Genomic DNA, 13,610 nt, shown 5'->3' on the forward strand with positions numbered 1-13,610 from the left:
GGCTTCCTCCGATGAGGCGTTCGAGGTAGGGCCATCTACCTCTTGGGTGTCCCCTCCCCCCGACCCCTTGGTGGATCTTATAGCCACTAGGGCTTGGAGGGAGCCGGACACTGTAGAGCCTGTTCCCAAGCGCCCGGACAAAATCTTGAGCCCTCCGTCAGAGAGAGCCCATTGGAGCAGAGGTCCCCCTGTGGATGCCATGTTGGTGGCGGCAGCCACCAAGAGAGAGTTGGCTCAGGAGAGCCCCATGGTTCATCCGCCGAGCAAGGAGTCTCGCGCGATGGACCACCTTGGGAAGCGGGCCTTCAGTTCAGTGACCTTCTCCATGAGGGCCCTGAACTATATGGCACACGTCATTCGGATGCAGCGGGATCTAATCAAAGAATACGCTGCTCCCCCCCCAGGGTCCATGTCGGAAGGGGACAAGCAACTATACTCCTCCCGAATGTCCACGTTACATTCTATTTCCAACACCTCTATGCGGCTTTTGTCTCACGCCACTGAGGGAGCCGCTAGAGCAGGCGGAGTCGGGCTGGTCATGAGGAGGCAAGCCTGGCTCCGACATTGTGACTTCTCGGAACCCTTTAAGGCATCATTTGCGAATGCCCCTTTTGATGGTTCTGCATTGTTTGGCAAAACCGTTCGCGACACCCTTGTCCAGAGCGAGAAAGACAGGAAGACATTGTTTGCCATCGGAGTCCGCTTCTCTGCTCCCCAGAGGTCCTTTGCCAAGAACCAAAAGGGTCAGAAGAAGATGTGGTTCCGGAAATCGCATCAATCCCAGTCTGCTTCGGACAGCCAGTCCTCTCGTGGCAGAGGAGGACAGGGAGGATGCCGCCCTTGAGGCAGAGGGGGGTCCCAGGAATTTTGTGTCCAGAGAACCCTTCTCTGAGAGGCCCACGCAGAACCCCTGAGGGGTTACCCGGCTGCTCCACTCTGGAGGCAGTCGGGGGGGACGTTTTTCGAGGCACCTAGCAATGTGGGAGTCCATAACAATGGATTGCTGGGTGCTTCCTGTTATATCCAAAGGCTACCAAATTCCCTTTCTTGTAACCCCCAGAATCAGAAGCCTCCCCGATGTACCATCCAATCAGAGGGAGGCGGCTGCTGCAGAAATTCAGCAGCTCTTACAAAAAAGAGCCATCCAGCCCGTCCCCCCAGATCAGCTCGGATCAGGGTTTTACTCCTTGTTCTTTCTGGTGCCAAAAAAGATGGGGGACGTGAGGCCCATCCTGGACCTCTCTCTCTTGAACCTGGCAGTACCAAAAGTAAAGTTCCGGATGGTCACACTGCAATCTATTCTCCCACTACTGCGGGTGAACGACTGGATGTGCTCAATAGACCTCAAGGATGCGTACTATCACATTCTCGTAAACAGATGCTCCAGGAGGTTTGTCCGCTTCCGGCTGGGAGCCAGCCATTTCCAGTTCAGGGCCCTTCACTTCGGTCACACCTCAGCCCCCAGGGTGTTCACCAAGGTCTTGGCAGCGATAGTGGCCCACCTGAGACTCCAGGGAATTCAGGTCTTTCCTTACCTGGACAACTGGCTCCTTACTGTCCCAACAAGGCATCTTTTTTGCTCATGCAGGGATTATTTCCTCAATCTGGCTCCACTCTTAGGGTTGACCATCAACATTGCCAAATCCTCCCTGGCTCCTACACAAGTATTGGATTTCATAGGGGCGAGGTTGGACTCCAGACTGATGCTTGCTTTCTTGACTCCAGATCGGCTTCAGAACCTGAGGTTGCACGTGCAGGCCATCCTTCAACTTCAAGCTCCTTCGGCGGAATTGGTCCTGAGGGCTGTAGGGTCCATGGCGGCAGCAATTCCGCTACTGCCATTGGCCTGGCTGAATATGAGGGTCATACAGTGGACCCTCCAGGTATAATGGTCCCTATCTCGCAATCCCCTGTCTCATCCCATTCCCCTAAGCAGGGTTTGCAAAAGGTCGCTCATGTGGTGGCTCCAGTCCTCCAATCTCCACACGGGACGCCCCTTCTCGCTGCCTCGTCCAGTCACCACAGTGACCACGGACGCTTCTCGCCTGTTGTGGGATGGGGGGCACTATTCGGGCAGAACAGTCCAAGGCACGTGGAACGACATAGAGACCTCTTTGCATATCAACGTCCTGGAGATGAGGGCGGTGCTTTTGACATTGCAAGCACTTCACAACCCTCTTCCGGTGGGGACGATTGCGGTACAGACGGACAACATGTCAGTCGTCTGGTACATCAACAAACAGGGGGTAACCAGGTCTTACCCTCTCTGCCGCGAGGCCATGAGAGTGTGGGAATGGGCGATATCCACCAACCGCTTTCTTATTGCAACGCACATTCCAGGACGGTCCAACATTTTAGCGGACAGGCTCAGTCGTACTATCCTGACTCCTTACGAGTGGTCTCTCAATCCTCTAGTGGCAGAGCAAGTATTTGCCTGATGGGGGCGACTTTGTTGCGATCTTTTTGCCTCTCCCTCAAATACCAAATGCAACGATTGCTTTGCTCTGATCCCCCCTCCGGGGGATTCCCCGAAAGACTCTCTAGTTCATGCTTGGCCTCTCGGTCTGCTTTATGCTTACCCGCCTTTGCCCCTGATGTTGAAACTATTGCAGAAAGCCAGTCAGTTGGGGAGCAAGATGATCCTCATTGCCCCATTCTGGCCTAGTCAGACGTGGTTCCCTTACCTATGGTCTCACCTGATTCATCCGCCCTGGATGCTGGATCCCCTCCCGGATCTCATTTCACACCCCCTGGGTCTTCCAACTCCGAACCTGGCCAACCTAAAGCTGACGGCTTGGTTGCTCCAGTTCCACTCCTGATAAGGACTCCCGGAATCTCATTACCAGTCAAAGCCATCCTAGTAGCAGCTCACAAGCCCTCCAGCAGAAGAGTCTATCGGAGTAAATGGAAACGTTTTTCCATTTGGGCAGAGCACCATCATTTAGATCCTTTTACGGCGCCGGTAGCTTCAGTTCTAGATTTTCTAACTTCTCTCTTTCACCAGGGGGCTAGTTCTTCCACGGTCAAGGTGCAACTTGCAGTAATTTTACACTATCATGTAGGGCAGGAGTCAGGCCCGCTTATTACTTCCAAACTGTGTAAGACCTTCCTTAAGGGTACCTTCCTCCTCAGGCCCCCGGTCAAAGAGGTGGTACCTCCATGGGATTTATTCCTATTTTTACAGGCCTTGACTAGCCCCCCTTTCGAACCGGCGGCCACTGTTGATCTTAAATACCTCTCTTGGAAAACGGCCTTTTTGGTGGCCATAACTTCAGCCAAGAAGGTCTCGGAACTCCAGGCTCTCTGTGTCAAACCACCGTATTTGGTCTTCCACCCATACAGAGTTCACCTCAGGATCAGTCCGTCTTTTCTACCTAAGGTATCTTCGGAAGCTAACATTAATCAATCTATTAATCTTCCAGTATTCTTCCCCAACTATCAAAACAAAGGAGAGTATAAGCTGCACTTAGCACAGACAACTACGTTTTTATACTCATCGAACTACTGGTCATAGGCAATCTGATCAGTTGTTTGTCTCCTTTGCCAAAAACAACTTCGGCAAGTCGGTTTCTAAAGTTACCCTCTCCCGATGGATATCTAGTTTTATTCTCTTAGCATATCAGAGCTCGGGAAGGCCTGCACCTCAGGGAGTCCGTGCTCATTCTTCTAGGGCCGTTGCTACATCGGCTGCTTTCAAGGCTAGAGTTTCTCTGGATGACATTTGTTCCACAGCCACTTGGGCTTCATCTCATACCTTTATCAGCCACTACAAAGTAGATATTGTCTCTCGAGGTAGGGCGTCTTTTGGCTCTGCAGTGCTCCGGAATATCCTTCCATGAAGGCCACCCAAGATTTAGGTAGCTGGGGACTCTGTCCCAAAGGTTGCTGACAAATGAAGTTCCTACTTCAGATTAAGAAGTTATGTACTCACTATAACGTTCCATCTGAGTAGGTATCTTCATTTGTCTGCAACCATCCCCCCTCCTTCCCCCTGACCAAAATGATCCTACTTTGGGGTTTTTTAGATTAGTTCCCTCTGGGACACAGTATTAGCTGTGCTGTGGGGCAAACTTGATCTGAGGTCAGTCAAGGTTGGTAGGGCATTATGGGTAAAGGGAGGAGCTAGGAGCTCGGATCTATGCTGTGATAGAAGTTGCCGGCTTGGATCCAAGATCGGATCCGTATCCCAAAGGCTGCAGACAAATGAAGATACCTACTCAGATGGAAAATTATGGTGAGTACATAACTTCTTATTTTTTCTGTTTGTTTTATTACTGTACAAGTTACAAACTGTCATAAATAAATAAGAGTGTGTGTGTGTGTGTGTGTGTGTGTGTGTGTGTGTGTGTGTGTGTGTGATATATATCATTGCCAAGGGTACATGTATGGCTAGATGAGCAAGTAGAAGAGTCATAGCTTGTCCTTTTGCATACAGCTAGAGAATTTGAAAATTCTGATATTCGAGTATAGCTGGAGGAGAGCAACAGCAGTAGCTTATTGTCAAAATGAAGCTGTTGCATAGTCTGAACTGTTCCAGCAGGAAGACCATATTTATTTATTTATTTACTGGGAAATTCCAACTGGATGCAGGTCCTTTTTAGCGGATGCCCAGGGAGAAAAACCTCCACATCATGTACATGATAAATAGAGATGCAAAGTTGCAGCAATAGTAAACAACATTACAGGTTGTTGGCTTTAATACAATAACAAGATATTGATTATCAACAGTATATACAGTAAATGTTGCAACTTAAGATAGTTTCTTGTCGTTTATAATATTAGTAACTACGTTTGTAATATTAGTAACAAAGTTGTCAAACAAGATTTTAAAGTATGTAAAGGCAACTAGTTAATTCTGACTGTGGTTAGTAGTGGCGGCAGTATAGTTGGGTTAAGAGTCTAGGTGGAGGGGGGTAAGACTGGGGGTGTTAGTCTGAATTAGAACAAGGACAAAGCCAGTGCAAATTTAAGTGGAATTTGACCAGTCTTGAAAAGGCTGCTGGAAGGTAGAGTAGTTATAGAGGGTAGAAAATTGTTTCCAAGTTTAAATACGGTACATGAAAATATGGCTTCTCTTGCTTAGTTTTTGGGTTTGATAACAGTGAGTTGATTTTTGTTGCTTGATCTTAGGGGCCTAGTGGAGTGATAGGGTTGGAGAAGGGTTTGAATGGAAGGGGGTGGTTAATAAGTTTGAGCGAAGGTGAGTTGATTAAAGTGAAGGAGTTGTGTGAGTTCTAGCCAGTGTAGTTCTTTAAGGGAGATACAATGATGGCTGTGGTAGGAGGTTCCAGTGACAAATTTTGAAATTTTGTTGCAACAAGCATCCATCTTGTGCAGGTCTGTCTGTCTAAGGTTGGTAAGTATGGGGGATGCATAGAGTAAGGTGGAGATTAACTGGGAATTGGCTATGGAGATTCTAGCTGTCTTGGTTAGGAATTAGCAGGTTCGATATAATGCATCAAGTTTCTTGTGAACTTTTTTTATTGGGAGAAAGATGTGGGTGTCAAATCTAAGTTTGTTGTCTGTTTCAACAATTTTGTGTTTTCTGATGGAGAGATGATGGTATTGTCTTTGGCGAGAATGTTGAAGTGGGGTCTGTTTTGGGTGGTTTTGGAAGGTTGGAGCAGGAGAAGTTTTGGCTTACTTGGGTTGAGTAGGAGTTGAGCATTGGATAGCCAGCTTTCTACAGAAGAGAATGATTCCTGTGTGATATGTTGTAGTTCTGGTAGAGTGGGGGCAGAAGAGATGAGAGTAGAGTCATCTGCGTACTGTATAAAAGATGCTTGTGTGGTGGCAGTATGTAGGTTGTTAGTGAAATATATATATGTGACAATATAGGTAATGGCGTTAGTTTCCATTTAAGGAAGACCATAGTGAAAGCCAGACCCAGGAGTGGATTGTTACATAGTTTAAAGTTACTCTAAGAATTAAAATGTTGCCTTATGAAAGACATCTTTTTCACTGTGTTTAAAATTAATTTTAATGTCAGTAGCTCATGATATATTCAGTATACAGTATTAAGATAAACCTTAAAAATGAGCAGTGATACTTTTATGCAAGCTACTACATACACATATGTGCATGGTTATTTTTTTTTTTTTTTATTTACATGGTTTGGTTGGGATACTCTGAGATAAAAGCCATTTATCAGTGGAGGGTTGGGGAGAAAAGCTGTACATTGAAGTTACTGCATATAGTTAAGTAAACACAATATTACTATATTAATACATAAAGTGCTGTGTTAATACAACAGACATTAAGGTTATCTTGCTTAACTCAGTATTTCAAATTTTAAGCAACTTTTATTAATAGTTGTCGAGACTACATTTGTAAATTGTCAAGAAAAAGTAACATTGATACGTCTGATGTACTAGTTTGACATCTGTGTGGATGGTGTTAGGGAAGTAGATTTAGAAAGGATTTTTATGACACAGGAGTGAACTTATTGTTGGTAGTGCTGAAGAAGGAGAAATTAGTTTAGTATGTTAGGTGGACTGTATCTTTAAAGTCAGTAGAAGCAGATGATTTTGAATTACAAGAGGTTGCTTTGGTTTAAATACAGTAGAATCCCTCTTATCCAGCCTGTCTTTAACCAGCCATCAAATTTCTGCTGTAGCCTTAGCAAAAGACAACAGAGAAAATCAGCACTTCTGCCTCCTCTGGGCTAAATAATGACAAACATTTGAGTTTTAGACTTCATAGTCATTAGAAAACTGCATACTAACACAAATACTGTTACTGTTTGCTGTTTTGTATGCATTTTTATCCAACCTAAGATCTTGTCCCAGCGAGACCGGGTAACAGGGAGTCTACTGTAGTGAATGATTATGTATATATGCATGGATATGAGAGTTGCATAAAGTATCTTCAGAGTATTTAGAAGTAGATAATTTCAGTGAGGAGGTTGTTTTGGTTTAGATAGTATGTCTAGGAGAGAAAAGGTCTGTAGTGTACAGTGGAAATGTGAGATTTTCTCTAATTGTTGATCTTCTGAGCTAGATGTATTGATTAGCATGCAGTGTGGTATACCCTTTGTTCCAGAGCTGTCATTTAAAGAACGTACTTCATGTAGATTACAGTAGGCCTGGTGTGGGTGTGTGTAACCTACAAAACTTTCTGATATGACATGCAGTGTGTATTCATTAGTTTCTTGTTGTGGATCTCATGGCAAATGCTGACTTTCATCTTTATTTCTGAGTTTTTTGTTCTTAGGGGAACTTTTGACATCTTGATCTGCAAGCTTGCCTGACTCATTTGAGCTTGTTAGTCCAGCTCTTGGACTTTATCTATGTTTAGTATTCCTTTCAGGTGGTCGTGGCTTTCCTTAGGGGTTCATCACTATACGTTTGTATGTGAGGAGCTCCCTTTTTCCCCTTCTGGACTAGGGTTCCCCATCCTTATTACCATTTCTCTTTATAAGGTGGCTATTTTAGTCCATGTCCTAGGCCTTTTCTGCCCACTGAGAGGATTTTCACTAGTTGAAGGATGTAGTGTACCTGTGCCACTGTTTTAATTGTGATTTAATAAAGATGTTTATAAAAAAGCCACTTGTGTGATGTAGTCTTGCTTGGTATACCACGGGACAGTTCCACTAGTTGTTAAAGTATTGGTGGTTCTCTTAAAATGGAAGGACTGTCATTTGTCATTTTCACTTTCTTCTGGGCTGGCAGTTGTATTATGTATGCCGTTAAACAGTTCTACACACTGGCTGTAGCTGATTTCACCACTGTTTGATTGTAATACTTTCCTTCATTGCTTTCATGGTCTGCTAGTCTCTTAACAGACTGGCATTGGGGATCTAGCACCTTTTGGCTTGACTTTCTACAGAACTCTTTTTTTTTATTTTTCTGGATAAGTCCTTTAGCTCTTTGAAGCTTGGTGGCTAACTGCTTTGGATTCAACCTGGATTTAAGGCTCATTAAAGTTCTTCATTATACATTTCTTTTGTCATTTTGTGTGTGAAGTGGACCCTCCTTAATGGATCGGAAATGCACTCTCTTTGCCCCATTGTGCGGGCAATCCCTTGTGTGATTGGAATTTCTTTTAAATTGCTAAAGTGCATAACTATCTTCTCAGCTGTATGGGGTGGCATATATTCATTGTTTCTTGAGTTGCAGGAAAGTGTTAGTAACTAAGTGTGAGTTGCTAGGTGAAAGTGCAGTGCTTGTTTATGCAGTTGCTATATTATGGCATGTGTTATCATGAGTCCATACCTTCAAGTGAAGGGATTTATGGAGAGAATGAAGCTGTATGCTTTTTGATGTAGAGAATATCAGCCATCACTCAATTGGGAACCCTCTTCACATATAACACAATACAATAAACATTTGTGTTGTTATACTTTTCTGTTGCAAACCATGCTATAGAAATAAAGCTTTGTCTCTTTTGGACCCAAAACAGTTGAATAATCTCTCTCACTCCATTAAGTCTTTGTTAGAACTTTTGTTAGTCATCACAGTATTAAAATATTTTCCTTAGAAGTAAAACAGAGGTATTGCATTTTTAGTTGTCTCATCTGTTTTGATTATAATACTTTTTCCCTCTTCCCCCATTTAATAGGTATATGCATCCTTCAATTTTTTAGTAATTATTTTGCATTTTGTATTGCTTTATTGTTGCATGGTATATTTAGCTTGTACATTGTTTTTTAAACTGTGTACTTTATCACGGCATGTGCATTCTTTGCATTTGTTGTATACATTGTTTATATTTATTGTGTTACTGCAGTAGAAGGTCAGGTTTTTCCAGAGAAATAGGTCATCTGTTTAGATGCTTTATTTTTCTCTGTTCTGATTTACCTTAGTGACATTCCTGTGCCCTCTTGTAAACCTCGTTTGCCAGCAGCACAGAGAGAGAAATCTTTTGTACAGGGGAAGTGGATGTAGATTGTATATTTAATCCAAATAAAACCATATTTTGCATTTGTGATTGAAAGACTGGTTCATGTAATCCTGTTGTTGAGGGGTAAGGTAATAAAGTAGCAACAGAGTATTGAAGTGCACAATGTGAATGAGCAATGTTGGTAGCTTCTAGCTGTGAAGTCACGGTCTCCTTTGGAAAAAAATATTTTAATAGTTTGTCTTTTCTGTTCTGTTTTTAAACTTGCATCATGGGACTGTTGCTAGTCATATGGTGTTACATTTGGATTCATTCAAGTGGAATAGTCAAAGTTAAACCATTGTATCAATTGTTCAAGTGTTTACTTGGCTGTGAAGTTGAGACTTAAATTTCAGTCTATTACATCCCACTTTGTTACTCTAAGCAACTTGCTTAACTTACTCCATGGCCTTCCATTTTAGATGAACTTGAATATATCAGTCAAACTGTGTGGTTATTAAAAATGTGAAATAATTGAAATTAAAAAAAGCTGAGTTAGTATATTGTTAATTGAAGTAACAGCAGTCTAAACATAGTTATTTCTGTAAACTTATTTTCATGTATTTTTGTTATGTGATCCTGTACAGCTCCCCTGTTGACAAGAAGAGCAATGTAATCTCTTTGATGATAAAAAATCGCTACAGTCTCTGGAGGAAGACACCCCCACACAGGAGGTCCCCTCCTGTGGGCCAGAAAACCTCACCAAAGGGACTTGTGCAGCTGGGGAAGCACAAGCTACGTAGACTTCCTGCTGCAAAGCATACTACTGAAGGACCAGGTATGTTAAGAGAGAAAGTGGGTGTTCCAAAGTAGTATGCTGAGTAAACTAAAGACAGTTTTTCCAGACTGTATGTGGACTTAAAGATCCTAGTGTAGGCTGCTTTGTGAAAAGTGATTTTTTTTTCTTTTTGTAATAAAATCTAAGTAGTTAAGTTTTTATGTGCCCTACAGGATGCAGTACTGTTTCCCCTGCAACTTAATTTCTGAAAGTGTTGCAGAGGTGCCCTTCATATTTTTCTGAATGGCACCCACTTTTAGAAATAAGTGAGCTGTTTGATAAATAAAGGTGCATCATCATAAACATCTATGTAATAATTTGGTTGAAAATGGTAGATTGTGCCAGTATGTATGATTGTGATATCTGGTGATGGTGCTTAGCTTTATATGGACATTTTTACCGAAGTGAAGACTTTTGTATGCCTTTCCACTGATGTCCCTTATCCCTAGTGTACTTCTAAAAGTGGGGTTAAACAGGCCCAGAATGGTCTTGATTGCACCTTTCTGGCCCTGATGACATGAGTCTCCCTTCTTTGGACTGTTGGGGGGGGGCAAAACATTACTACTAATTGTGGACCTTCTCACCTAGAACAAGGGGTCTGTAATACATTCCAACCTGAGAACTGTCAAGCTCACAGCTTGGAAGATGACATTTTGATTCCTTGCTCCTTGTTACTCACTGGATGTCTTACCATTTTGAAAAAGACCAGAAAAGTGAACAGTAGAAAGTCATACTTGGCAAAATGAAAAAGATTTTCTATCTGGTGCCAGTCCAAAGGTGTTGTGTCTTTGCAAGATATCATAAAACACATTCTTGAATATTTTGCTTCCTCTTCAAACAAGGTTTATCTTACTCCAGCATCAAAGTTCACGCTTCTGCTATCTCAGTCTGCCTCCAAATCTCTTCTCTTGTGTACTCCCACCCCTACTTGAAGCATTTTCTTAGGGGGGATTATACACCTCAGGCCACTCAGAAGGGAATATGTGCCCCTTCAGGACCTGAATTTCATACTTGAAAAGCTCACTCTACCACCCTTTGAAATGGAGGCACTAGTTCCTATCAAATTCTTGACCTGGAAAACAACTGTATTTCTGCCATTCATTTGAGCCAGGCATATCTCTGAAGTTCAGGCCCTTGTATGCCAGGAACTATTCCTTGCTTTCCACAGGGTTAGAGCCACCCTTAAAACCAACCCCTCATTTATGCCCAATGTGGTTTCAGATATTTTCTTAAACTAAGCTGTTCATAACTGAGAGATTACTTCCACAGAACCCACTTCTCAAATAGTAGCCTTTGCATAGGGTAAGCAAGGTAACCATTGACCAAACTGTTTCCAAATGAATTTCTAACTGATTGATATTGTTAGGTGATCACCTTTTGGAATTTTCAACATGTTGAACTGCTTCCTGGTAAAGCCAGAGCTCATTCCACCAGGCATGAAGCCACTACTATTTTTAAAAGGGAGATCCATGTAGGCCATCTTAGGGGGGATTATACACCTCAGGCCACTCAGAAGGGAATATGTGCCCCTTCAGGACCTGAATTTCATACTTGAAAAGCTCACTCTACCACCCTTTGAAATGGAGGCACTAGTTCCTATCAAATTCTTGACCTGGAAAACAACTGTATTTCTGCCATTCATTTGAGCCAGGCATATCTCTGAAGTTCAGGCCCTTGTATGCCAGGAACTATTCCTTGCTTTCCACAGGGTTAGAGTCACCCTTAAAACCAACCCCTCATTTATGCCCAATGTGGTTTCAGATATTTTCTTAAACTAAGCTGTTCATAACTGAGAGATTACTTCCACAGAACCCACTTCTCAAATAGTAGCCTTTGCATAGGGTAAGCAAGGTAACCATTGACCAAACTGTTTCCAAATGAATTTCTAACTGATTGATATTGTTAGGTGATCACCTTTTGGTATTTTCAACATGTTGAACTGCTTCCTGGTAAAGCCAGAGCTCTTTCCACCAGGCATGAAGCCACTACTATTTTTAAAAGGGAGATCCATGTAGGCCATTCTAGAGGCTAACGCTTGTCATCCATTCACACTTTCACTAAGCATTACCACCGTGGGTCTGTCTCGAGGACCATTACCAGTGAGCTTGAGTAGGCACAAAACTGGGATGTAGATGGGATGCTGTCATTCATCTCGAACTGTATGCGTATGTAATATGTGTTTGTGTAAGTATGTATTATACGCCAAATATCTCACTTTGGGATCATGGAGTATTACTTTGAAAGGGATAAAATCCCTAATGAACACTGAGACATCTCCACCATTACCAGTATGCTTGAAGGTGTGATGAACAAAGAGCCCTGGCATGGCATGGGTGCTTTCATTACATGAAAACCATGTTTGTATATGTGTATGTGTACACATGTACACCCACCCACATATGTGTGTGTGTGTGTATGTATATATGTGTGTGTGTGTGTGTGTGTGTGTGTGTGTGTGTGTGTGTGTGTGTATATATATTTATATATATATATAAATATATATATATATATATATATATATATATGTATAATGAGAGAGAGATATTGTGTGTGTGTATGTATATGTAGACCACAGGGAAAACTGGCACGTATGAAAATCCAAGTTGCTGATTGAGAATTCTAAGAAGTCATGAAAAAGAACCATGCACGGAAGTCAATCTCACTTGAGACTTTGGAGTAATAAAGCACTTATAGCTTGTTTAGTAATAAAAAACAAATAGATTAGTTATTTTTCCATTAAAAGAGCTTTGTCAAGTCTAACTCCAGTGTACATGACATACAGTATACATCTGCTTTAACACAGAGATCATTGTTAATTCACTTGCGCTGTGGTCATAAATGTATGTCGTTGGCTGTTCATCCAAGCTACAGTAGGAGGAGTGTAATCTTCTATACCTGTTCTGCAGATCTACTACTATTAGTAGCTAATGGGTAATGATTTATAATTGTGTTCAGAGAGACAAAAATGGTCTCTCTCTCTCTATATATATATATATATATATATATATATATATATATATATATATATATATATATATATATATACACACATACACATACATATACACACTAGGTCTAAGATAAACTGCAGCATTCTATGTTAGTGAACCAAACATGGTTAAATGAGGAAAAAGATAACTCACTCCTATTTCAGTTTGTTCAACTAAATGCTGTCAAAACAGGTACATTGTACGAGGGTGTCAGTAACGTGTCATAAGTATTAGCTGCCACAATTGTGATGCCTGTCAAACAACAAAGTGTAGTTCTCACCATGGGAATCATTGAGCCTTCAGTATGTGTGCCCTGTATCAGTGCCTGTTGCAAAAACAACTTTGTAGCGATGTCTAGGGAGAATGGAAAAATATGCAACTGTATGGGCTGTCTAGTCCTTGGTAGTAAACTGAATTTGATTGATCATTAAGTATAAGCAAGATATTTGTCCATCTATAATTAAAATAAGTAGAAAAATATAATTCATAGCTTGTTAATTCAGTACTAAGAAGCATTAGGTGTAATATAAAGATATGCCCACTGCCAATAATCTTACATACTAAACAATGCAGATATTAAGGTTGTAAACTAACAAAAGCTGAGCCTATGAACTGAGGGCAAACACAAATGTGTGAATCTTTGTTGAAAAGAGACTTTAACTAAATGTGTGAAGTTAGGGCCAAGTAATAGGAAGTGGCAAATCTAGTCGGGGCAGGAAGGTAGCATTGCCTCAGGCCACATAAACTGAGACAAGGGAGACTTATTACATAAACTTAGACATAAGATTATGGTTGGGTAGTCTATGCTGACATACAGGAAAAGGTACATTTTGGCCTTAAGAAACATCATCAGTTAACTGCTGGTATTGAAACTGATTTAAGTAAGAAAAATGAACACAATAATAAACTCAGGAGTCTGAAGCGCTTTCGCCTAACTACATGTAGGTAGGTAGGGCTTCATTAGA

General features: G+C 41.9%; 1 protein-coding gene across 1 annotated transcript in view; it reads left to right on the forward strand.

Moving 5' to 3' along the window:
• Window positions 1–13,610, forward strand: part of ZC3H3 (zinc finger CCCH-type containing 3) — a 3,466,749-nt gene that overhangs the window by 199,576 nt on the left and 3,253,563 nt on the right. The window contains exon 3 of the mRNA XM_044067335.1: window positions 9,465–9,655. Coding sequence (XP_043923270.1) covers window positions 9,465–9,655 — 191 coding nt within the window. The remainder of the gene's footprint in view (window positions 1–9,464; window positions 9,656–13,610) is intronic.

The sequence above is a fragment of the Protopterus annectens genome, chromosome 3.part1 (genome assembly GCF_019279795.1).
Source record: "Protopterus annectens isolate FY-2018-M chromosome 3.part1, PAN1.0, whole genome shotgun sequence".
In the NCBI taxonomy this organism is placed as follows: Eukaryota; Metazoa; Chordata; order Ceratodontiformes; family Protopteridae; genus Protopterus; species Protopterus annectens.